Source organism: Callospermophilus lateralis, chromosome 9, assembly GCF_048772815.1.
Source record: "Callospermophilus lateralis isolate mCalLat2 chromosome 9, mCalLat2.hap1, whole genome shotgun sequence".
In the NCBI taxonomy this organism is placed as follows: domain Eukaryota; kingdom Metazoa; phylum Chordata; class Mammalia; order Rodentia; family Sciuridae; genus Callospermophilus; species Callospermophilus lateralis.
In genome coordinates this window covers 53151025-53176227 of record NC_135313.1, presented here as the reverse complement: position 1 = coordinate 53176227, position 25203 = coordinate 53151025, and the positions used below count along the sequence as shown (strand labels likewise).

The following is a 25203-nucleotide window of genomic DNA, read 5'->3' as shown; positions in this document are numbered from 1 at the left end:
ATTTCTAGATATGTAATTTGTTAACATTTAAGTAAACAAAAGTTTTATCTATTAGAGATTTTTATTTTGTGCTTTAGAATGAATAATTTATGGTATGAACTAAAACCATTTAAGCAATGACTAAGTAGAATGAGCCACACTATTCTAGCAAAATGAATGAAGGTATATAGATTTTCCTTCTTAAGACATACCTGTTATTTTGACTCCTTCCTTTGTTTCAGCTGGTGCACCCACACCAAACTCATTTTCTCCAGCGACTCTGAAGTAGTAAACAGCTCCTTCTTGTAAGTTGGTGACCTTGTAGGAGAGGCGGTTACAGTTGTTGGTGACAGAGACCCATGCTTTCTTGCTGGCCTCACGTTTTTCTATGTGGTAGTTTTTCACTGGTGCTCCACCATCGTTTTCAGGAACATCCCAGGATAACACTGCAGTCTCTTTGGTTACATCATGTACATTAACGTTGGCTGGAGGACCTGGAGAATCTAAGACTTTGACAACAAAGGTCAGTGAAGCAGCACTTAACACATTCTGAATCGTTAATGTGTATTTTCCAGAATCATTTCTGTTGGCTTTTTCAATGGTAAGCGATGTACGAGTGTCCGTAGAATCAATATATGCTCTAGTGCGGAGGTCAGTGTCTGGCTTACTCCAGGAGACGTTGGGTACTGGTCTTCCTCTGAAAGGCACAGTCATGGTAAATGAGGAACCAGCCTTGACAATCAAGGTCTTCCTCATTTCAGTGTCCAGATCAAATACAGGTTCTTCTTCTCTTTCCTTTACGATCTGGGGGTCGGAACTTTCGCTGGGATCACTGGCACCAATCTTATTGATAGATCTTACTCTGAAAACATATTCAGCTCCGGTTGTTAGTCCACTTAGTGTGTATTCAGTGCCTCTTAAACTCTGAATGGCAGTTTTCCAGTCCGTTTCATCAGATTTTTTGTATTCTACAGTGTATCCAGTTATTGGGGCCCCACCGTCAAACAAGGGCTTAACCCAGCCAATAGTTATAGATGTCTTGCCTGAGTCCACAATTTTGGGTTTGGATGGAGGAGACGGTAAGAATGCTGGATCTTCTGCCCGAACTAAGGGAGAAGTATCACTTGGAAGGCTTAGGCCAGCAGCATTTTCTGCATAAACCCTATATTCATATTCACACCCTTCCCGAAGTCCTGTTGATTTCACTCTCAGATCATAAACTGGCTTTTTGTTCACCCGCACCCATCGTAGGCTGTTTTTCTCTCGCCTTTCGATTATGTATCCAGAGATTTCACTGCCTCCATCACTCTCGGGTCTTGACCAGCAAAGTGTCATGGAATCTTTTGTCACAGAGGTAATTTCCAAAGATGTGGGTGGACTTGGAACTGTAAATGGGTCTAGTGCCTTTACAGCTATACTCTCTAGGGACTCACCAACCCCGTATTTATTAACACCTGTTACTCTAAATATATATTCATTGCCTTTCAGTAATTTGGTCACTTTACAAGATGTTGTTCTTAACTCTCCTTCACATATTGTCCACGCAAGGTGGCTTGTTTCACGCTTTTCTACAATGTAGTAGTCGATGTCTGCACCACCATCTTCTTGTGGACGTCCCCAGGAAAGAGAGCACTTTTCAGATGTAAGGCCATTTATTTCAAGTGGCCCTGCTGGTGGACCAGGCTTATCAAGTACTTTGCAATTAATTGTCATAGACCGAGTTCCTGCAACATTCTTCAGTGTTAGTACATACTGACCAGTGTCTCGCCTTACACAGTCTTTAACTGTTAATGAGGTAGTAAAGTCTGTTGAGACAATTTCTGTTCTTGCTCTTTCTTCAATTTCTATGCCATCCTTGGCCCAAGAGACTACTGGCAGAGGTCGCCCTGCAATGTCTGCATTTATCTTAAGGACTTCTCCAGCTTTGACAACAATGACATCTCGGAACTTGACGTCCATCATAATTCTTGGAGCCTCCACATCATCTTTAACTGTGATAGGTCCAGTGGATTCAGAGGGTTCACTAATGGAGTCAGCAGCATTCCTTGCAAAAACCCGGAACTCGTAACGCTGATCTTCAGTAAGTTCAGTTACTTCAAAGTATGTTTCTTGTACGTTGGTAAAGTTGCACTTCAGCCACCGGCCATCTGGTAGTTCTCTACGTTCAACAATATATCCTGTGATCTTAGCTCCACCATCATAGTGTGGTTTAGCCCATTTAAGTGACACTGATTTTCTTGTGATATTTGTGACTTCAGGTTGTCCAGGAGGGTCACAAGGATCTCTGGCAGGGACTGGTTCACAAGATTTACTGCATTTACCAATTCCAGCAATATTCTCAGCGTATACCCGATACTCATACATCAGTCCTTCATCAAGACCCGAGACTTTCATTTGAGTGTCGGCAATGAGGGTTTTATTGGCTTTGGACCAAAGAATGCTGCTTCTTTCTTTATACTCAAGGTGATAGCCGATTACTTGACTTCCCCCATCGTTAACTGGCACTTGCCAGCTAACAATCATGGTAGATTTTGTGGCATGCACAACTTTCGGAGTACCAGGAGGACCTGGGGGGCTAAATGGATACTCTGCAACAACAGCTGAAGATTCGCTGTAGGAACTCTTTCCGTATCGGTTTTCTGCACAGACACGGAACTGATACTCACTTCCTGTTGTTAGACGAACTATTTTAATGGATGTTCTTGCAACTGCCTGTGAAACCACATGCCATGTTGTAGAAGTGGTTTCTCTCTTCTCAACAATGTAATTGCTAATCTGGCAGCCACCGTCATATTCTGGAGGATTCCAAGAAATGGTGACATTGTCACAACTAACCTCATCAATATGTATAGGTCCCGGAGGCCCTGGTCTGTCAAGGACAATTACAGTAATAGGAACTGTTATGGACCCAGCACTGTTTGAAACACAGAGTTCGTAAGTTCCAACATCTTCCCTTGAAGCCTCCTTAATAGTTAGTGTTGTTACAGTCTTTGAAGAAGAAACGTTGACTCTAGTTGTCTCTCTGAGAGTCTGACCATCTTTTTTCCAGGTTATAGTAGCTTGAGGTCTTCCTTTGAATGGCACATCAATCTTGAGTTGGTCTTTAGCCTTTACATTGAAAGTATGGAAGGGAAGCTCTACTGAAGGTTTTATTTCGATATCCCTTGCAATTACAGGCACTCCAAGTTGCCTTGGATCACTTCGTCCTTTTTCATTTACTGCAGCTACTCTGAAGACATATTCTTCTCCAGCCGTCAGGCCAGATATAGTTGCTTCTAGGGTCTTAACTTGTGTGCAAGTGCTCCACTTTTCACTGCCTTTAGTCTGCATCTCGACTACATAACCAGTAATTTTGCTGCCACCATCACTTTCTGGTTTCTCCCACTTAATTGTAGCTGTGTTCCGGGTCACATCGACAAGAGTCACTCTTCCAGGTGGGAGGGGTGGTTCAGACACTTTCACGGGCTCAGTTGTTTCAGCTGGCAAACCAATCCCGTATTCATTGCAAGCCAAGACGCGGAAGTAGTAAGAACATCCTTCTTGTAGATTTTCAATTTTAAAGGTGTTCTTAGTGCAATTGTTGGTGATAGTAGCATAGGCTTTTCGTGTAGTTTCTCGCTTTTCAACGATGTAGTTTGTGATCTTAGCTCCTCCATCAATAAGTGGTGGTTCCCAGGATAAAGTCACCGATTCTTTCTTTACCTCTCTTACAGTCAAATTCACAGGGGCACTTGGTGAGTCAAGAACTCTGACATTCACAAAAGCTGTTTTGGAGCCACTATTGTTTTCTAATGTCAGATTATACCGACCACTGTCAAATCTGGTCACATTATCAATCACCAACATTGTGTAGGAGCTGGTCACCTCGATCTGGGCCCTCTCAGTGAGAATGCCTTCTGCCTTTTCCCACTTGACTTCAGGTTCTGGTCGACCTTTGATAGTGACGAATAAGCGTAAAGTAGCACTTGCACGTAGAATGACCACCTTTCTCAGGTCAGCATCAAGTTCTATTTCTGGTGGCTCTGCCCTTTCCTTAGCAACCACCGAACCAGGGATAGTTGCAGGTTCACCAACCCCTTCAGAATTGAAGGCGCAGATCCGGAAGTTATATTCGGTATTTTCTTTAAGCTTGGTCACTGTGAACTGCTTCCCTTGTAATCCTGTTGGAGGTGTGCACGTTGTCCATTCATCAGCAGTGGCTTCTTTGACCTCAACAACATAGCCTTTTACAGGTGCCCCGCCATCATAAATTGGCTTATTCCATGCTAGGGACACAGAAGATCTGGAAGTGTCTGTCACTTTTGGATTGCTTGGTGGACCTGGTGGATACAAGGTGTCACATGCACGGTAGAACACAGATGGCTCACTAGGCTCACCCACACCAGCTGCATTTTCAGCAGCCACTCTGAATTCATAGGAGTGGCCTTCGGTAAGGCCAGTTACCCTGAACCGGAGATCAGTCAGTGTTTTCTTGTTGCACTTGGTCCATCTAATGCCTTCCTTATCTCGTTTTTCAAGAATGTAGCCCTCTATTTCAGCACCCCCATCGTCCACTGGGCGGGCCCAGGTTACTACCATAGAGTCTTTGGTGATTGCTGAGGCTTCAGGTGTTGAAGGAGGACCAGGCCGCTTGTAAGGATTACAGGCTATAACAGGTTCAGATTCCAGGGGCTCTCCAATTCCATATTTATTCACAGCCATGACACGGAAAATGTACTCATTACCAGGAAGAAGTTTAGTGACTTTGTAGTTGAGAGCCTGTACCTCTGTTGAAACCTGGGTCCAGGAGAGTCTGCTTGTCTCTCTCTTTTCAATGATGTAATGAGAAATACTAGCACCACCATCTTGTAAAGGTGGGTTCCATGCCAGGTAACATTTTTCTGCAGTAACTCCAGAAACTTTCAGAGGCCCTTCCGGAGGTCCTGGCCTGTCAAGTACCTTTACTGTGATTGGTATAGACTTAGTACCACCAACATTGCTAAGTTTCAGAACATATTGACCTCCATCCGCCCGTATACAATCTTTGACAACAAGAGTGGTTTTCTGAATAGTAGATTTAATTTCCATCCTAGCAGCTGTTTCTTCAAGTTCTTTTCCATCTTTCAACCAAACAATATCAGGTATTGGTTTGCCACGGATATCAGCTTCAAGAACAAACGTCTCTCCTGCATGAACAACAATGACATCTTTATATTTGGGATCCAGAGAGGCATTTGGTGCATCAATTTCATCTCTTGCAGTAATGGCACCACTACTTTCAGATGGTTCACTAAAGTTGCCAGCTGCATTTCTTGCAATAACTCTAAATTCGTATCTTTGGTCTTCTACAAGTCCACTCACTGTAAATTCAGTTTCTAGGACATTGGTAAAGCTGGCTTTCATCCAACGGCCATCAGGTAGATCTTTCTTTTCTACAATATAACCTGTTATTTTGCTACCACCATCATAGGCAGGTTTCTTCCATTTCAGTGTGACATTGTTTCTTGTGATAACAATGGCTTCAGGACGACCAGGCGGGTCACATGGATCACGAGCAACAAAGCATTCTGACACTTTGCTAGGCTTGCCAATGCCAACAATATTTTCAGCAGAAACTTTGAACTCATATTCAAGGCCTTCATCAAGCCCAGTTGTCTTGAATTTGGTGTCTTGAATGGGAGTTTTATTTAACTTGACCCATAAAATGCTGTTCTTTTCCTTCTGTTCAAGATGGTAGCCGATAACTTTGCTGCCTCCATCATTAACTGGCTCGTGCCATTGCACAGTCATTTGATCTTTTGAGATTGATGTCACAAAAGGAGTTCCTGGTGGTCCAGGTTCTTTAAATGGATATTGTACAATAATTGGTTTGGAATCCAGAGGGACACTTTTTCCATACCTGTTTTCAGCAAAAATTCTAAACTGGTACTCAGTGCCTGTTTTCAGTTTGGTTACTTTAATTGTTGTTCTTGCAACGGTTGCCGATACCATGTGCCAAGTGGTGGTGGTTGTATCTCTCTTCTCTACGATATAGTTGCTTATTTGGCAGCCACCAGTGTAGGCTGGAGGTTCCCAAGATATGACCACGAAGTCCGCACTAACTTCATCAAACCTCACTGGTCCAACTGGAGGTCCTGGCTTTTCCAAAACAATAATGCTGAGATTTTCTGTTGCTGTACCTGCGCTATTTGTTGCCGTTATGGTATATTTTCCAAAGTCATCTTTGCTACTTTCTTTAATGTGCAAAATAGTGGAAGTAGCCGTTTCTTCAACATTTACTCTTGTTGTCTGCTTCAGAGGCTCACCATCTTTGACCCAAGATATTTTAGGTCTTGGTCGGCCTATAACTGGAATTTCTATTTTAAGATCTTCTCCAGCTTGGACACTATATGTGTTAAACGGTAACTTAAAACTAGGTTGTATAGTCAAGTCCTTGGCTATGACAGGAACACCAAGCACTCTCGGATCACTTTTTCCTTTCTCATTGTAAGCCTTGACACGGAACTGATATTCTTGTCCGGAACTCAAACCAGTAACAACTGCATTACAGACTTTGGATTCAGCCACAGTGCTCCATTTTTCGGTTCCTTTGGGCTGCATTTCAACAACATACCCCAGGATTCTGCTACCACCATCATGATCCGGTTTCTCCCACATAAGTGATGCACTGGTCTGGGACACATCAGTGAGTGTGACCTTTCCTGGTGGGGAAGGAGGTTCAGAAGCTTTCACGGCATCCACAGTTTCCACTGGAACGCCAACTCCAAATTCATTTTCAGCCATGACTCTAAAGTAATAAATGGCTCCTTCTGTAAGATTCTCAACTTTGAAACTTGTTTTGCTGCATTTACTACTCACGTTAGCATACGCTTTTCTGGTTGACTCACGTTTGTCGATCACATAGTTCTTGACCTTTGCTCCCCCATCAATGATGGGTGGTTCCCATACCAGTAGGACAGAATCTTTTCTTACTTCTTTGACTGTCAAATTCTGTGGTGGTCCTGGGGTGTCGAGAACTTTCACAGTTACAAAAGCAGACTTAGATCCGCTGCTGTTTTCCAACTTGAGAATGTATTTGCCAGCATCATTTCTATCACAATTATCGATTGATAGTTGGGTATAGTTTACTCCCTTTTCAATTTGGACCTTATCTGTGAATTCACCTTCCTCTCGAGACCAGGTGATCTCAGGTGTTGGACGACCTTTGAATGGAATGTGAATTCTGGCAGATCCACCAGCTCTTACCACGATTCCTTTCCTTAACTCAGAGTCAATGTCAAGTTCAGGGGCTTCAAGTTTATCTTCTGGTTTCACAGTCCCAGGAACTGATGCAGCCTCACCTAGACCAACTTTGTTGAGGGCACAGACTCGTATTTTGTATTCTTGATGTTCAATGAGTTTTGAAATTTCAAATCGTGTGACTCTCAGGCCAGTCTGTGGAGTGACTATTTGCCATTCTTCTTCATCTGCTTTACAAATTTCTATGACATATCCCAGGATCTCACTGCCACCATCATAGATGGGTTTGCCCCAAGCAAGTGTGATTGAGTTTTTAGTGGTGTCTACAACGTGTGGATTGGTGGGTGGGCCTGGTTTGAACACAGGATCGCAGGCCTTATAATACACTGTAGCTGGACTAGGTTCTCCAACTCCAGCAGCATTTTCTGCAGAGACTCTGAATTCATACTCATGGTCTTCTGTTAAGCCTGTTACTCTCAGACGCAGATCTGTGATGCGGCGTTTATTACATTTTATCCACCTAATACCACTTCTGTCTCGTTTCTCTACAATGTAACCAATGATCTCACTTCCACCATCGCTATCTGGACGGTTCCAACAGACTGTCATGGAGTCCTTGGCAATGTTTGTAACTTCAAGGTTTTTGGGTGGACCAGGAAGCACAAATGGGTTTTTCATTAGTACCGGTGCAGATTCCAAAGGCTCTCCAACACCATATTTGTTGACAGCCATTATACGGAAAATATACTCATTCCCTTCTAATAGTTTGGTAACTTTCAGAGAATTAGTCACAACTTCCGAAGCAACAACGGTCCATGCTAGTCGGCTGGTTTCTCGCTTTTCAACAACATAGTGAGAAATGTCACTGCCACCATCTTGAAGTGGTGGAGACCATGTTAAAGTGCATTTTTCTGAAGTGACTCCGGTAACCTGAACTGGCCCTTCTGGAGGTCCTGGTCTGTCTAACACTTTTACATTTACTGGGAATGACTTAGAACCTGCAACATTGGAGGCTCTTAGAATATACTGTCCACCATCAATTCTAATGGCGTCCTTTATAATAAGTAAAGCCTTAAAATCTGTGTTCTTTATTTCACATCTAGCAGATTCTTCAATTTCCTTATCTCCTCTTAACCACTCAATAGTAGGTAGGGGCTTTCCATGGACATCAGCCTCGAGCCTGAATGTTTCTCCAGCATTCACCACTATTGTATCTCTGAATTTTGGATCCATTGAAATTCTTGGGAGTTCAACCTCATCCTTGGCAGTGATTGGTCCAGTACTGTCAGAGGGTTTACTTATGGCACCGGCTGCATTCTTTGCAATGACTCTGAATTCATATCTTTGATCTTCAGTAAGACCTGACACAGTAAATTGAGTTTCAATGACATTGGTGAAGCTGGCTTTCATCCAGCGGCCCTCAGGTAAATCACGCTTCTCTACAATGTAGCCTGTAATCATACTTCCGCCATCATATACAGGTTTGGTCCACTGTAAAGTGATTTCATTTCTTTTAACAATTATTGCTTCTGGTGTTCCTGGTGGGTCACAGGGATCTCGGGCTACGTAGCATTCAGAATTCTTGCTTGCTTTGCCTACGCCAACGATATTTTCAGCATAAACTCTGAATTCATATTCAATGCCTTCTTCAAGATTCAGTGCTTTAAATTGGGTGTCATGGATAATACTTTTGTTGACTTTTGTCCACAAAATACTATTCCTTTCTTTTCTCTCAAGGTGGTAACCTATGACTGGGCTTCCACCATTATTGATTGGTTCATGCCACTGTACAACCATAGAGTCTTTGGAAATGGCTGTGACGAATGGTGTGCCTGGAGGACCGGGTTCTTTGTAGGGATATTGAGCTACAATTGGATCAGACTCCAAGGCAAAGCTCTGTCCATATCTGTTTTCAGCAAATATTCTGAATTGGTATTCTGTACCAGTTTTCAGTTTGGTTACTTTGAGAGTAGTTCTAGCAACAGTAGCAGAAACAACATCCCATACTGTGGTGGTTGTATCTCTCTTATGAACAATGTAGTTAGTAATTTGGCAGCCTCCTGTGTATACTGGAGGGTTCCAGGATAAGGTAATACTCTCAGCACTGACTTCATCAAATTTAACAGGTCCTTTTGGAGGATCAGGTTTATCTAGAGTGATAATTTCGATGGATGCTGTTTTCTGCCCAACAACATTGGCAACTGTGATTCCATATTGTCCACTGTCATCCTTATGAGTCTCTTTAATACTGAGTGTGGTGAGGTCAAGTGAATCGGTAACATTGACTCTTGTGGTCTGCTTCAGGGGAAGACCATCTTTAGTCCAGGTGACGGTTGGCTTAGGACGTCCAGAAATTGGTACTTCTATTTTCAAATCTTGGCCAACCTGTATGCTGTAACTGTTGAATGCAGGTCTTACATCTGGCTCGATGACCAGATCTTTGGCAACTATTGGAACTGCAAGGGACCTAGGATCACTTCTCCCCTTTTCATTTACAGCAATGACTCTAAAAAGATATTCTTCTCCCTGAGTTAGGTTGGTAATTACTGCTTCAAGGGACTTTACTCGAGCACACTCTGACCACTTCTCACTGTGTTTAGCTTGCATTTCCACAATATACTGAATGATTTTACTGCCACCATCATGTTCAGGCTTTGTCCAACTCAGAGAGACACTATTTCTGGTGACATCATCCACAGTTATTTTTCCTGGAGGTTGTGGAACTTCTGCAACCTTAATTGGGTCAGCAGTGCGGGCAGGTAGGCCGATACCATACTCATTCTCAGCTGTGACTCTAAAGTAATAACTGCAACCTTCTTGGAGTTGATCAATTTTCCAAGAAGTCTTGTGGCAATTCGTGACAACAGCAGCATATGATTTTCTCGTGGCTTCGCGTTTCTCAACGATGTAATTTTTAATTTTGGATCCCCCATCCAACAAAGGAGGTTCCCATGTAATTGATACCGAGTCTTTGGTGATTTCCGTGACTTTCAGGTTAACAGGCGGACTTGGTGTATCCAGGACTCTCACAGTAACAAAGGCAGACTTTGTTCCACTGCTGTTTTCTAATGTGAGAGTATATTTTCCACTATCGTATCGATTGACATTGTCAAGAACAAGCGAGGTGAAACTGCTAGTGACATCAATTATAGCTGCATCTCGGATTTCACCATCCATCTTTCCCCATTTCACTTCTGGAGTGGGTCGGCCTCTTATGGGAACAAATAACCTTAAAGAGCCACCTGCCCTTATATTTATAATTTTCCTTAGTTCCATGTCAAGATCGATGTCTGGTGCTTCCAGTTTTTCTTCAACAATTACAGGTCCAGGGACATCAGCATGTTCACCAACTCCTGCTTTATTAATGGCACAAATGCGGAAGTTGTATTCATGCTTTTCCTGTAACTTCTCTACCTCTAAGTTTGTTTTATTAATTCCAGTTGGCGGGGTGCACATTGTCCATTCACCAACACTCACGTCACATTTCTCAACAATGTATCCTTGGATTTCACAGCCACCATCATATATTGGCTTGCTCCAAGAAAGGAAAACTGAAGATCTGGTAACATCCATGACTTTGGGGTTGTTGGGAGGGCCTGGTTTGTAAATAGGATCACAAGCTTTTTGGTAAGCAGAAGGAGGACTTGGTTCACTAAGTCCAGCAGCATTCTCAGCTGAGACTCTGAATTCATAGTTGTGATTTTCTATGAGTCCAGTTACTCTCAAGCGCAATTCCCCAATCAGACGCTTGTGGCATCTTGTCCACCTAATGCCCTCCTTGTCTCGTTTTTCAAGAACGTATCCGAGAATTTCACTGCCACCATCATTTGCTGGCCTTTCCCATACAACAATCATTGAGTCTTTGGTCACTGTTGTGACTTCTGGAGCTTTTGGTGCATCTGGTACTACAAATGGATTCTTGGCAATTAATGGCTCAGATTCAAGAGGGTCACCAACACCATATTTGTTTACTGCCATTATACGGAAAATGTATTCATTGCCTTCAAGAAGCTTAGTAACCTTGCAACTGAGAGTTTGCACGTTGGCATCAACCACAGTCCAAACCAGGCGGCTGGTTTCTCTCCTTTCTACGATATAATTTATGATATCACTCCCACCATCCTGAAGTGGAGGTTTCCAAGCGAGTGTGCATTTTTCTGCTGTAACCCCTGATATAACAACAGGTCCTTCAGGTGGTCCTGGTCTATCAAGAACTTTGACATTCACAGTGACTGATCTCTCTCCGGCAACATTTTTGGCCTTCAAAATGTAATTCCCACTGTCAACACGTACTGCATCCTTGACGCTGAGACTGGTGGCAAAGTCAGTACTCTTTATTTCTAGTCGGGCTGTGTTTGAAAGCTCCTGATCACCTTTTATCCATTGAGTGGTTGGTATTGGTTTGCCATGTATATCTGCATCAACCTTAAATGACTCACCGGCATGAACCACAATTGTATCCTTGTATTTGGGGTCCATACTTATCCTGGGTGGCTCCACCTCGTCTCGTGCTGTGATTGCCCCTGTGCTCTCTGAAGGCTCACTAAACACACCTGCTGCATTGCGAGCTATCACTCGGAATTCATATCTGTGATCTTCAACTAGGCCAGTTACTTCAAACTGGGTGTCAATGATGTTTGTAAAACTGGCTTTCATCCAGCGGCCGTCAGGCAATTCTTTCTTCTCCACCACGTAACCTGTGATCTTGCTGCCACCATCATAGGTGGGTTTCTTCCACTGAAGAGTTACAGAATTCCTTGTGACAATGATTGCCTCTGGCCGCCCTGGTGGATCACATGGGTCACGAGCTACGTAGCATTCTGATGGTTTACTTGGCTTGCCGATGCCCACAATGTTCTCTGCAGAGACTCTGAATTCATATTCAATGCCTTCTTCGAGGCCAGTTGTCTTAAACTTGGTTTGAGGAATAGGCGTTTTATTCAACTTGACCCAGAGGATGCTGTTTCTTTCCTTGCGTTCTAGATGGTAGCCAATGACTCTGCTTCCTCCGTCACTGACTGGCTCATTCCATTGTACCTCCATACTGTCCTTGGAGGAGAGTGTGACAAATGGCGTGCCAGGAGGACCAGGAACTTTGAATGGATACTGAGCTATGATGGGCTCTGAATTGAGGTAGGTGCTCTTTCCGTATCTGTTTTCAGCAGCAATTCTAAACTGATATTCACATCCGGTCTTTAATCTGCAAGCTTTTATTGTTGTCCTTGCAACTGTGGCTGACACAATTTGCCAGGAGGTAGTGGAAGTGTCCCGTTTCTCTACAATGTAATTATTGATGGAACTTCCACCATCATACTTTGGTGGTTCCCAGGAAAGAGTAATACTGTCAGCTGTCACTTCATCCATTTTAACTGGTCCAGTGGGAGGCCCTGGTTTATCAAGAACAATAACATTAAGGGTCTCAGTAGCTTCGCCAGCTGAGTTAGTCAGTTTAACTGTGTAATGTCCAACGTCTTCTCTGCAGGCTTCCTTTATTGTCAGTAGTGTATTATTTTCTGTGCTCTCTGCATTTACTCTAGTTGTCTGCTTCAGTGGTACATCATCTTTATGCCAGGTTACAGTTGGTGTGGGGCGTCCAATGAACGGAACATCAACTTTAAGGTCTTCACCTGCCAGTACAGTGAAAGTGTTGAATAGGAGTTTGAAGGCTGGTGGGATGACAAGGTCTTTGGCAATCACTGGCACACTCAGTTGTCTCGGATCACTGATGCCCTTCTCATTCTGAGCTGAAACACGGAAATTGTATTCTTCACCCTGAATCAGTCCAGTTATAGTGGCTTCAGTGACTTTGACGGTGGCACATGTGGCCCATTTGTCACTGCCTTTGCTCTGCATCTCTACAATGTAGCCTAGGATCCGGCTGCCTCCATCATGCTCTGGTTTCTCCCAGGAGAGTGACACGCTGTTTCTTGTGACATCCACCAAAGTTATTTTTCCTGGAGGAAGAGGTCGTTCTGATGCTTTCACAGAGTCTGCGGTTTCAGCAGGCAGCCCAATGCCATATTCATTTTCGGCGAGAACCCTGAAATAGTAACTGCAGCCTTCTTGAAGCTGGTCTACCTTCCAGGAAGTCTTATGGCAGTTGGTTGCAACAGTTGAATATGCTTTTCTTGTCGATTCTCTCTTTTCAACGATGTAGTTCTTTATTTTTGAGCCTCCATCAAGGAGAGGAGGGTCCCATGTCAATGTGACGGATGTCTTTGTGACCTCCTTTACCTTCAGATCCTGTGGAGGGCCTGGGGTATCTAGCACTCTAACATTCACAAATGCAGACTTACTGCCCGAGCTGTTTTCTACAGTTAGTATGTACTTGCCACTGTCAAATCTGTTCACATTTCCAACAATAAGCAGGGTGTATGAGCTTGTGGATTCAATGCTAGCTTTGTCCAAAGACTCTCCATGTTCCCGGGTCCACTTCACCTCAGGTGCAGGTCTTCCTTTGATTGGAACAAAAAGCCTCAGAGTGCAGCAGGCTCTTATAGTGACAACTTTGCGCAGGTCGGCGTCCAGTTCAATCTCTGGGGGCAGCATTCTGTCTTCAGCCTTTGGAGTTCCAGGAACCGAGGCTGGTTCCCCAAGTCCTTCAGAATTCATGGCATAGATTCGGATTTTATACTCCTGGTTCTCTATGAGGTTGGTGATGGTATAAGATGTTGCCTTGAGCCCAGCTGGTGGTGTGACAATCTGCCATTCATCTTCTTCTGGCAGGGCAATCTCAACCATATACCCAGTGATTTCTGATCCACCATCATAAATGGGTTTATTCCATGCAATTGAAATGGAGGATCTGCTTGTATCCAGAACACGTGGGTTACCTGGTGGGCCAGGTTTAAACACAGTGTCACAAGCTTTATAGAACGGACTGGTAGAACTTGGCGCACTAATTCCAGCAGCGTTCTCTGCCATAATCCTGAATTCATATTCATGTCCTTCTGTCAGTCCAGTCACTTTGTATCTTAAGTCAGTAAGGGTCTTTTTGTTGCATTTCACCCAGCGTTGGCCAGCTTTATCACGCCGTTCCACAATATAATTTATGATTTCACTTCCACCATCAGAGTCAGGATGTCCCCAGCAGACAACCATAGAATCTTTAGTGATAGTTGTAACTTCGGGGTTTTTGGGTGGATCAGGAGGTCCGTAAGGATCCACTGCAAGCACAGGTTCTGATTCAAGTGGCTCTCCAACTCCATATTTATTTACAGCCATGACACGGAATATGTATTCATTGCCTTTCAAAAGCTTAGTAACCTTTAGTTTTGTTACTTGGACTTCTGAGGCTACGTTTGTCCATGCCAATCTGCTGGTTTCACGTTTCTGCACGATGTAATGATCAATTTTGGCACCTCCATCATCCTGTGGAGGCAACCACGACAATACACACTTTTCAGATGTTACATCAGATACAGCTAAAGGTCCTTCAGGTGGGCCTGGTCTATCAAGAACCTTGACGTTGAAAATGTGTTTGGCAAAGCCACCAGGATTTGTTGCTGTAAGGATATAGGCACCACTATCCCTCCTTGATGAATCCTTGTTCACCAGATAAGTGGAGAAATCTGCGATTTTTATTTCTAATTTCCCTGTGCCTTCAAGCTCCTTTCCATCTTTGGTCCATTCCATTGTTGGTGGTGGGCGACCTGAAACATCAGCTTCCAGCTTGAATGCTTCACCTGCTTTTAATATAACAGTGTCCTTGAATTTAACATCCACCATTATCCTTGGTGCTTCAAGGTCATCTCTGCATGTGATGGCATCGGATGGCTCAGATGGTGGGCTAATAGCACCAGCGGCATTTTTGGCAATCACACGGAATTCATATGCAGCATCTTCTGTTAGGCCACTCACTGTAAATTCATTTTCCAAAATGTTGCTGAAGTTGGCTTTCAGCCACCTTCCATTAGGAAGGTCTCTTTTCTCAACTATATAGCTAGTAATTTTAAAGCCTCCTGTATATTCAGGCTTAGCCCATTTAAGTGTCACTGCATGTCTGGTAATATTCAGAGGTATTGGTTTCCCAGGTGGGTCAATGGGATCCAGAGCAAGCATTGGTTCAGATGGCTTGCTTGGCTTGCTTTTACCTGCCATGTTTTCTGCAATTACTCGGAACTCATAAGCAATACCATCTGTGAGTCCAGTTGATTTGAAAATGTTGCCTGGTACTAATGCTTTGCTCACAGTCTGCCAGAGAATACCATTCCGTTCTTTTCTTTCAACATGATATCCTAAAATGGGGCTTCCACCATCAGAAAGTGGCTCATGCCAGCTAATTGTCATTGAATCCTTGGTAACTGCAGTAACCTGAGGGGTACCAGGAGGCCCTGGGACTTTAAATGGATAGTTGGCAACTATAGATGCTGATGTGATGCCCGGTCCAACTCCATATCTGTTTTGAGCTTTTACACGGAATTGATACTCCACTCCAGTAGTAAGGCGAGTGGCTTTATAGGTAGTCCGTATTACCGTGGTTGCTAACTCCACCCATGTAGTACTATCTGTCTGTCGCATTTCCACTACATAGTTGCTTATTGGTACTCCTCCATCATTCTCAGGTGGGTCCCAAGAGAAGGTTACAAAATCAGATGAAACTTCGTCAAATTTGATCGGTCCTGTTGGTGGCCCCGGGATATCGTGGACTTGAATGGTGATGACATCACCAACCTCTCCTACAATGTTCTTTGCTGTGAGTGGATAGGGCCCACTGTCACTTCTGACACACTCATTGATATTTAAGATGGTTGAAGTTGCTGTATTTTCAAAATTAACTCTCTGTGTCTGTTTAAGAATCTGGTCTCCTTTTTTCCATGTAACTGTGGGTTTTGGTCGACCGAGCACTGGAATTTCCACTTTGATATTTTCACCAGCTCTGGCAATGACCAGTTTCTGATAGATGCCTCGGAGATCCAACTCTGGAAGCATCGTCTGCTCCTTCACAATGACAGGCCTGCTCTCTCGAGGGGCGCTTCTCCCAGCACTGTTCACCGCCATCACCTGGAAGGTGTATTCCTCCCCTTCAGTGAGATTTCTCACAACACATTCTAATCCTTTCACCGTTGAGATGTGGGTCCACTGGTCAGAGCCTTTCCTTTGGGCTTCAATCACGTAGCCAGTGATCTTACTGCCGCCATCATGTCTGGGTTTGGGCCATGCCAGGCTGACTGTGCTCTTGGTTATGTCCATAATGTTAAGGCTGTCTGGGGGTGATGGTGCTTCGGAGGCTCTTACGGGTTCTGTAGTTTCTCTTGGCTCTCCAATTCCATATTCATTTTCTGCCATCACTCTGAAGAAGTATTCACATCCCTCAGACAAGCCAGTAACTTTATATGTGCATTTATGACACTTAGTGGTAACTGTGGAATAAGATTTCCTTGTTGCTTCCCGTTTCTCCACAATATAATTTGTTATGCGTGAGCCCCCATCTATCAGAGGCAGGTCCCAGTGCAGCGTGACACTGTCCTTCGTGATGTCTGTAGGCCTCAGGTTAAGGACAGGACCTGGTGTATCCAAGACTCTGACGTTAACAAAGCCACTTTTCTTCCCAGCGGGGTTTTCAATGGTCATCACAAATTTACCAGTGTCATATCTGTTACATTCTGGGATGATCAGAAGAGTGAATGATTCTGTGTTTTCAATGTTGGCCCGGTTCTTTAGGTTGATGTCATCTTTGGTCCATGTCACTTCAGGAGCAGGACGACCTTTAATTGGCACAAAAATTCTAATACTGAGTCCTGCTCTGACCACAAGTGTTCTTCGAAGCTCAGCATCTAGTTCGAAATCAGGAGCCATTTCCCGTTCTACAATTTCAACATCTGGAATCACTGCTGGCTCCCCAACACCTGCATCGTTGACGGCACTGATTCTAAAATTGTATTTTTCTTTAGTCTGAAGGTCAGGGACAACAAACTGAGTGATTCTGAGGGCAGTTCCAGTTGTGTCTTTTATCCAGGCCTCGTCTCCTACTTTTTGATGCTCTACCACATAACCAGTGATTTCTAGTCCACCGTCATAATGAGGCTTGCCCCATGCTAAAGAAGCAGATTTCTTGGTAGTATCAGTGACGTGCGCATTTGAAGGAGGTCCTGGAGGATCTGAAAAAGAAACAAAGATAAAAAGTGTATGTTAACACTTTGGCTTTTGGATAATTTATATAAAATACTGGAACTCCCAAATGAGCAGGGTTGAAAAAGGTAAATACTAACATGCTACATCCTTCATTAGAACAGGATTTGAAGCATCACTAGGTGGACCAATTCCTGCTCTGTTTTCTGCACTGACACGGAACTCATAAGTGTTTCCTTCTTGCAGTCCTGTCACTTTGCATCTGAGATCGGAAACTGGCGTCTTTGTGGCTCTCACCCACCGCAAGCCTTTCTTTTCTCTCCTTTCTACATGATATCCTGTGATCTCACTGCCGCCATCATCAGTTGGTCTTTTCCAGCTGACAGTGGCAGTGTTCTTAGTGACATTTGATATCTCTGGCTTTCCAGGAGGGCCAGGAGGACCTAAAAAAGGAAGCAAATTTGTGAGAAATCCATGATTTCCTAAAATCTGCTGTAAATGTTCTTGTCAATTCTTTTTCTGTGCTCTACGTACCAAATCTGTCTACCATTTTGACAGGTTCGGACTGTACAGGTTCTCCTTTGCCATAATGGTTTACAGCTGAGACACGGAAAAGGTACTCATTTCCTTGGATAAGCTTGGTTACCACATGCCTGCAAGTCTGAATATCTTCAGAAACCACTGTCCACAAAAGCCGGCTGGTTTCTCTCTTTTCAAGAACATAGGACTTAATTGGTGATCCGCCATCTTCCAAAGGAGGTGTCCATGTAAGTGTTGCTTTTTCAGCAGAAACGTTACTGATTTCAATAGGACCTGGGGGACCAGGCACATCAAGGACTGTTACCTTCACATGTTCCTCCTTTGTGCCAAAAGGATTGGTAGCAGTGATCGTATATTCACCAGCATCTTTTCTAGTGGCATATTTGACAGAAAGTGTGGAAGATGTTGGGGTTGAAGTTATCTGAGCAATATCTGATGGTCTAATGTCTTTTCCTGCCCTGGACCAACTTGACTTTGGAAGGGGTTTGCCAAGAATGCTAATGGCACTCAAAACAATGGTATCTCCTGCTTTAATTGTAAGCCCATCTTTTATTGTGGGATCAAGGACAATGGTTGGTGCCTCTGCAAAGGAAAAAAAAAAACATTTGCAATCAGAAAAGGAAGGAGGTTTAAGTGCTATTTTTTAAATAGAGTAAAAAAGTAAAATTGACCTACCATATTCATCCTTGCAAATAATAGTTCCTGTGCTTTCCGATGGAGCACTAATGGCACCTGCTGTATTCTTTGCTCTAATTCTGAATTCATATTTTCCACCCTCAACAAGGTCAGTTACAGTAAAGACACAGTCTGGAACATTAATGTGGTTGGCTTTCATCCAAGTCTTAGAAGGTAGATCCCGCTTCTCCACTATATATCCAGTTAACTTATGACCACCATCATATTTGGGTTCAGTCCATATGAGAGTCACTGAATTCCTTGTTACATTAATAACCTCAGGTTTGCCAGGAGGATCTAAAACAAAAAATAAAGCCAGTCAAATGAATATCAACATTTGCTTCAGGTAGCAAATGCCCTTAGGTTTTTCTTTGTATAATGACTTACCAATTGGATCAAGTGCCACAACTGGCTCTGATGGCAGGCTTGGCTTGCCCACTCCTGCTAAATTGATTGCCATAACTCTGAATTCATATTCAAGACCTTCAGTTAATCCTGTCACTTTAAAGTCCTTCATCCTTATAGGAGTCTTGTTAGCTCTCTTCCACAAAAGGCTGTTTCTTTCCTTGAACTCAATATGATACCCTGCAAATAACCCATGGATGTATCAATTCAGATAGAAAGTATAAATATAAAAAATTTACATGGATTTTTATCAAAATTGTTTATATAGGATATATTAAATAGATGATCATTTTTGCCATCTATATTCTTATTACCCAGGCATAGTGCCATTTTTTTTTCTTGGAATAGCATTGTTATTGTCCTGTTCAACAGTTTTAACCCATATTACATATCACAAAGAAAGACCTTATTAACTGTTATATTAGGAGGTTTTCAATGAAATTAAACATTAGCCACATATGATGAAAGAAAAATACATTATTGTATATGTACTTTGTGCTGTGAATGAGCACACAGTCATCTAGTTTTTAGGGAAATATTTGGAAGGAACATTGGTATAAAACCTGTGGGATAAGAGCAAATGAAATACCTGTAATCGGAGATCCACCCGTTTTTCTGGGGTCAGTCCAAGTCAGAGAGACTGAATCATGTCTAACATCCACAATATTGGGAGGTGGGGGAGCATCAGGCACATCTAGAAGAAAGTACATAGTACAAGATTTATGAACAGGGAACCTCCACAAGACCATGTGTTGCTTTGTTTTTAGCCTTGAGGCACTTACCAAATGGATGTTTAGCCACTATTGGCTCTGACTTCAGGCCTTCTCCTACACCATATTTATTTTCAGCACTGACCCTGAAGGTATATTCCATACCCTCATGAAGTCTGGTTACTCTGAAGGTGGTTTTCTGGACAGCTGAGGCACACGTCACCCACTTGTTGTTTACAGAATCTCTCTTCTCCAGGATATAGTTGGTGATTTCAGAACCTCCATCATCCTTTGGAGGACCCCACTTTAAGGTCATGGCTTCTGCTGTGACTTCATCAAATTTGATTGGTCCAGTAGGGATGCCAGGCTTGCCAACAACTTTTATGGAGAGGGTTCCTTCCTTTGTGCCAGCAACATTCTTGAGTGTGATTGTGTATTTTCCAGCATCAGATTTTTGGCAGTCATACACTACAAGAGTTGTGTTAACTGCAGATGACTCAACACTGACTCTTGTGTCAGTTGCCAGAGGATCTTCCCCTTTCTTCCAGGATACTGATGGTGCTGGCTTGCCCTTTATGGGAATCTTAAGACGGAAGTTGCTGTTTTCTTTAGCCAAGTAGCACAGATCAGGTAGGTCCTTTAAGTCAAGATCAGGAGCCACTGTAAAACAGCAGAGATGAATTGTTATTTTTGAGACCAGGCAATTAACTCTTTCGGATCATTATAGATTTTAAAGGATTTGCTTGATAGGCTAGTGGTTAGGGCTCAAGGACACACTTTTGATGATAGTAAAGAGAAAATGAAGATGTAGAGGGAGAAGCTTACCGACATCGTCCTTTGCCACGACAGTGATTTCACTGGGGGTTCCTTCTCCATTTTCATTTTCAGCACTCACTCTGAAGGTATATTCCTTCCCTTCAGTCAGATCTTTTGTGGAGTACTGCAGGCTTAATGATTTCATAACACGTTGCCACTTATTTTCTTCTGTCAGGAAATCAACTACATATCCAGTAATTCGACTTCCACCATCAGTACGAGGCTTTTTCCAGCCAATGGTACAAGATGACTTGGTGACAGACAATGCTTTCAGGTCCACAACTGGTCCAGGGGTTTCTAAAGCAAAAGAGAAATGATGAGGCTAAGCCCCAAATAACCAAGGTTGGATGTCGGTGGAGCTGTGGTTCATTTGCTCACCAGAAGCTTTCACGGCGTCTCGTGTTTCACCGGGATCACCGATGCCATACTCATTTTCAGCAAACACCCTGAAGAAGTAGGACTTTCCTTCCTCCAAGTTGGGTACTCTGAAGCTTGTTTTTGAGCACTCAGTTGTCACTGTGGACCAGGACTTCCTTTCTGCATCACGTTTTTCTACCACGTAGTTTATGATGGGACTTCCACCATCGATAATGGGAGGATCCCAGGTAACATAAGCAGAGTCTTTGGATACTTCCTTAACAGTCACATTGACAGGTGGCCCAGGGGTATCTGGATAAGTAATGGGTAAGTAAGAAATGAATATATAAAAGATACAGAAGCTGTAGTTTTAAACATATGATTCTTTTTTTTTTTCCAAATAGACTTACCAAGCACTTTCACTACAATGGTATATTCCTTTTTACCACAGATGTTCTCTAGAGTTAAGATGTATTTTCCAGCATCATATTTGTTTACGTTTTCACAGCGTAAGAAAGTGTCAAAGTCAGTTGACTTTATGTCCAGTCCAATCCTTTCCCTTAGGTTGACATTGGGCTTCGACCAAGTAATCTTGGGAGGTGGACGTCCTCTTACTGGTACATAGAGTCTCATTGTAACTCCAGCACGTAATATGAGTGTCTTCCTTAATTCAGCATCAAGTTCTCCCTCAGGTGGAACTATTTAATTTGGGGGTGGAGAAAGATTTGGTGAAAAAAAATATTAATGCTCAAAAGATTTCCATGGACTGACCTTATCACTTATAAATTTCTAAAATTATTTATTACTCTTTTGAACATCTTTAATGTCATCTTCATAACTATTTCAATATTTTGTACCCATTGTTGGCCCTTCCATTTTCCAATATGTTTTAGCCTCAACAAAAAATTCCTTGGGGGATCTATATTTCCTCTTTTCGTGAACCCTCAAACTCTATGTATACTAAAGAAAGTAGGTGGGTGGTCATTGGCTCTATTCCATTTTTGGTTTTTCTTGTATTCAGTGAGGGTACTCTGCCATATACCCTGATTCCTTTTATTATTTCAGTGTATGAAGAAAAGTAAAAAGTGGATGAAATATGATACCAGGTAACTAAAAGGGAATTGTTACAGAGAATAACTAGGAAGAACAAGGGGCAGGGAATTTAAGATGGATAGTCTGCCAGTAATATTCTTAGAGAGAGGTTGGATTAGAAGTGTAAATGAAAACCATGAGAATGATAATAGTTCATTAAGTTAAAAAACATCCTCTTTATTTTCAGAATAAAATTCCTACATTCCATATTCCTTTGAAGACATGAAATTTTCATGTGTATACAAAAAAACCTTTTAGAACCACAAATCACCTTGCATTTCCTTTGGCCTGTTCTATGATACCATGAAGTACCCACCTAGCTCTCCTAAAATGTACTTCTGGAATTACCAAAGCTAAAGCTCATAAATAAATATATAACAGTTCTAGTCTCCCACCTAGAATACGGTTAATGAGAAAAGCCCTATGTATTTCTCCTGGTCATACTTACTTAAGATGTCCTTGGGGCAGTGTTTATCTGGCACATCGCTGGGGTCACTGAATCCAATCTTGTTAACAGCATACACACGGAACTGATATTCCGTGTTTTCCATCAGGCCAGTAACCTCAAAGCGTGTTTTCTGTAGTTTCTCTGGTAAATTGCACCTCACCCAGTTATCAGAGTCAGCTCGTTTGACTTCAACGAGATAACCGATGATAGGGCTACCACCGTCATAGGCTGGCTTGCCCCAGGAGAGACTCACGGAGCTCCGGGTTGTATCATATACTTTAGGGAAAGCTGGTGGGCCAGGTGGATCTGAGGAAAAAAACAAAAATGGAAAACTTTAGTAAAAATTTCCTTCCCAGTTGTTTAATGCTGATTAGAACACACATATGGAACTCTCACGTAGACTTACACAGAGGATCCTGAGCATAAACAGCTTTGGATGCATCACTGGGTTTGCCTGGTCCAGCTTTATTTATAGCTGTAACTCGGAACTCGTACTCGGTACCTTCTTGAAGACCCGTTGCTTTTATTGTTCTTTCAATGACAGGTTTTCTGTTGACCTTTGTCCAGTTAACTGCCTGAGTTTCTCGCTTTTCAACCAAGTAGCCAGTGATGGGTGAACCGCCATCATCTGCTGGTGGTTTCCAGCTGACTGTCATATGGTCTTTGGTTATGTTGCTGATGACAGGAGGATCACAGCGTCCAGGTGGGTCTGCAGGGATTGATTGAAAAGTTAATTTCTCAGGCTTAACAGGTAATTTTTAAAAAGGAAAAGGAAAAACTACAGGAAAATGTTCTTACCATATGGGTTTTTAGCAATTGCTGGCTCAGTGAAGATTGGATCACCCACTCCGTATTTATTTTCCGCGCAGATGCGGAACTGATACTCATGGCCCTCTATAAGTTTCTCCACGCTGCAGCTGGTGATGGGCACAGTGGCAGAGACTTGAGCCCAGTTGGGCCTGCTGGTTTCACGTTTGTCAACAATATAGTTGGTGATTTCTGAGCCTCCGTCTTCAAGAGGAGGTTCCCAAGAAAGCATTGCACGATCTGAATACATTTTGTTGATTTTAACGGATGCTGGAGGACCAGGCTTATCTAAAAAAAAATTAGGAATAAAAGTGAAGTTTTTCTACTTCCATACAGATTAGAAGTCTGAAGACCTGAGCTGCGGTCTTTATGTCATTAACTTCCTCTGTGACCTTAAAGTTGCTTAATTTTCTAGAATCTGTTTCCACATATGTAAAATTAGGTACCTGGAACATATGGTTTCTAATATTCTTCTCAGCTCTAAAACACTATTCTGAGATAAGATTAATTCTGTGCTTAGGAAATACATAGTAGGATATATAATTTTCTCACATATTACTTTGTAAATCTTATTGCATCTTGTTAACCAAAGCTAAGTGCAGGATTCTAATTAAATGCTTTAGTTACCTAATACTTTAAGCTTAATGGTAGCTGATTTGGAACCGCTTGAATTTTCAGCAGTGATGGTGTAGTCTCCTGAGTCCTTCCGGTTCACACTGAATAGCTCCAAGGTGCACAGGTTCCGCTTCATGGCCATCTTTATGCCTTCTGCTGGTTTTAGTGGTGTCCCATCTTTCTTCCAAGAAACTGTTGGCATTGGTTTACCAAAAACAGTAGCATCCAAGCAAACATTGGTTCCTGCTTTCACAGTAAGCAAAGATTTCATCTCCACACTCAGGTCTATCCTGGGAGGAACTGGAAAGAAATGAGATGAAAAGGAGTTCATGTATGTGAAAATATATAGTGTTGTATAAAAATATCTATTATTTTATTTTTCTTTTTTTTCCTGCATGTGTAGACTTAGCATTTTATCAGAAGAAATTAATGTCATGAATGTTGTACATCTTTGCCTATAATATGCAATGGAATCTTACCATTCTCTGCAAGGATAGTCACTGGGTCCGAGGGTTCAGAAGGCTGGCTAATGTTTACTGCAGTCCTGGCAATTGCTCTAAATTGGTACTGAGCATTCTCTTCTAAGCCAGTAGCTGTGTATTCTTCCTGGGGAATCTGGTGAGGTGTAGTATTGCACCGGACCCACTTATCACCAGGAAGTTTGCAAGCTTCTACGAAATAGCCGATGATTTTGCTGCCTCCATCATGCTTGGGGCGGGCCCAAATGAGGGATGCACTATTTTTGGTAACATCAATAACTTCAGGTTTCCCAGGAGGATCTAAAACCAAAAGAGATCATCTCAGCATATATCTTCTTTGCAGAAGTTTAAACCCATAGTTCACATTATCACCTTTGTAGCTAAGAAACAAACTCAACAGGATGACAGTCATCCCATTTTAATAATCCTCCCCACAGGAAGCTCTTGAGTCTTTGCTATATGCTTCAAAGAGAGTTATATACAGTAGACTTTCATGACAAAAGATGGGGCAGTGGGAGGGGGGCTATTCTAGAAAATTAGTAATCTTCAGAGGCCCCAAGATTTAAATGTGCCTCTACAATATTGAAAAAAATACTCACCCACTGGCATTCTCGCAGTTACGTATTCTGTTGGTTTGCTGGGTGGGCTGGAACCAGCTTTGTTTAGGGCATAGATTCTGAATGAATACTCAAGACCTTCCACAAGGCCAGCACAAGGATATTCAGTTGACCTGACAAGAGTATCATTAGCTTTCACCCACAGCAAGCTATTTCTTTCTTTGCGTTCAATCAGGTAACCAGTGATGGGGCTCCCTCCATCGCTGTCTGGCCTGTCCCATGCAACAAATATGCAGTCTTTGTTGACTTTAGTGACTCGTGCATTCTTTGGTTCACTAGGAACACCTGGAGATGAAGACAAGGAAAATGCCCGTTTCTGTTTTAAGTTACAGACTAGAAAGAAAACAATTATTTTTTTTTCTCTCTGAAAAAAA

At 42.6% G+C, this 25203-nt stretch overlaps 1 protein-coding gene across 27 annotated transcripts in view; it reads right to left on the bottom strand.

Moving 5' to 3' along the window:
- Ttn (titin) overlaps positions 1-25203 on the bottom strand; it is a 265404-nt gene that overhangs the window by 32166 nt on the left and 208035 nt on the right. For all 27 annotated transcript variants that reach the window (XM_076866699.2, XM_076866711.2, XM_076866701.2 and 24 more), the window contains 16 exons: positions 24812-25114; positions 24213-24512; positions 23746-24033; positions 23110-23406; positions 22718-23020; positions 22312-22617; positions 21182-21469; positions 20793-21083; positions 20424-20711; positions 19671-20258; positions 19478-19582; positions 18871-19068; positions 18484-18780; positions 17803-18390; positions 17409-17711; positions 192-17297 (listed from right to left, as the gene is read on the bottom strand). In XM_076866699.2, the coding sequence (XP_076722814.2) occupies positions 192-17297; positions 17409-17711; positions 17803-18390; positions 18484-18780; positions 18871-19068; positions 19478-19582; positions 19671-20258; positions 20424-20711; positions 20793-21083; positions 21182-21469; positions 22312-22617; positions 22718-23020; positions 23110-23406; positions 23746-24033; positions 24213-24512; positions 24812-25114 (21849 nt within the window). The remainder of the gene's footprint in view (positions 1-191; positions 17298-17408; positions 17712-17802; positions 18391-18483; positions 18781-18870; positions 19069-19477; positions 19583-19670; positions 20259-20423; positions 20712-20792; positions 21084-21181; positions 21470-22311; positions 22618-22717; positions 23021-23109; positions 23407-23745; positions 24034-24212; positions 24513-24811; positions 25115-25203) is intronic.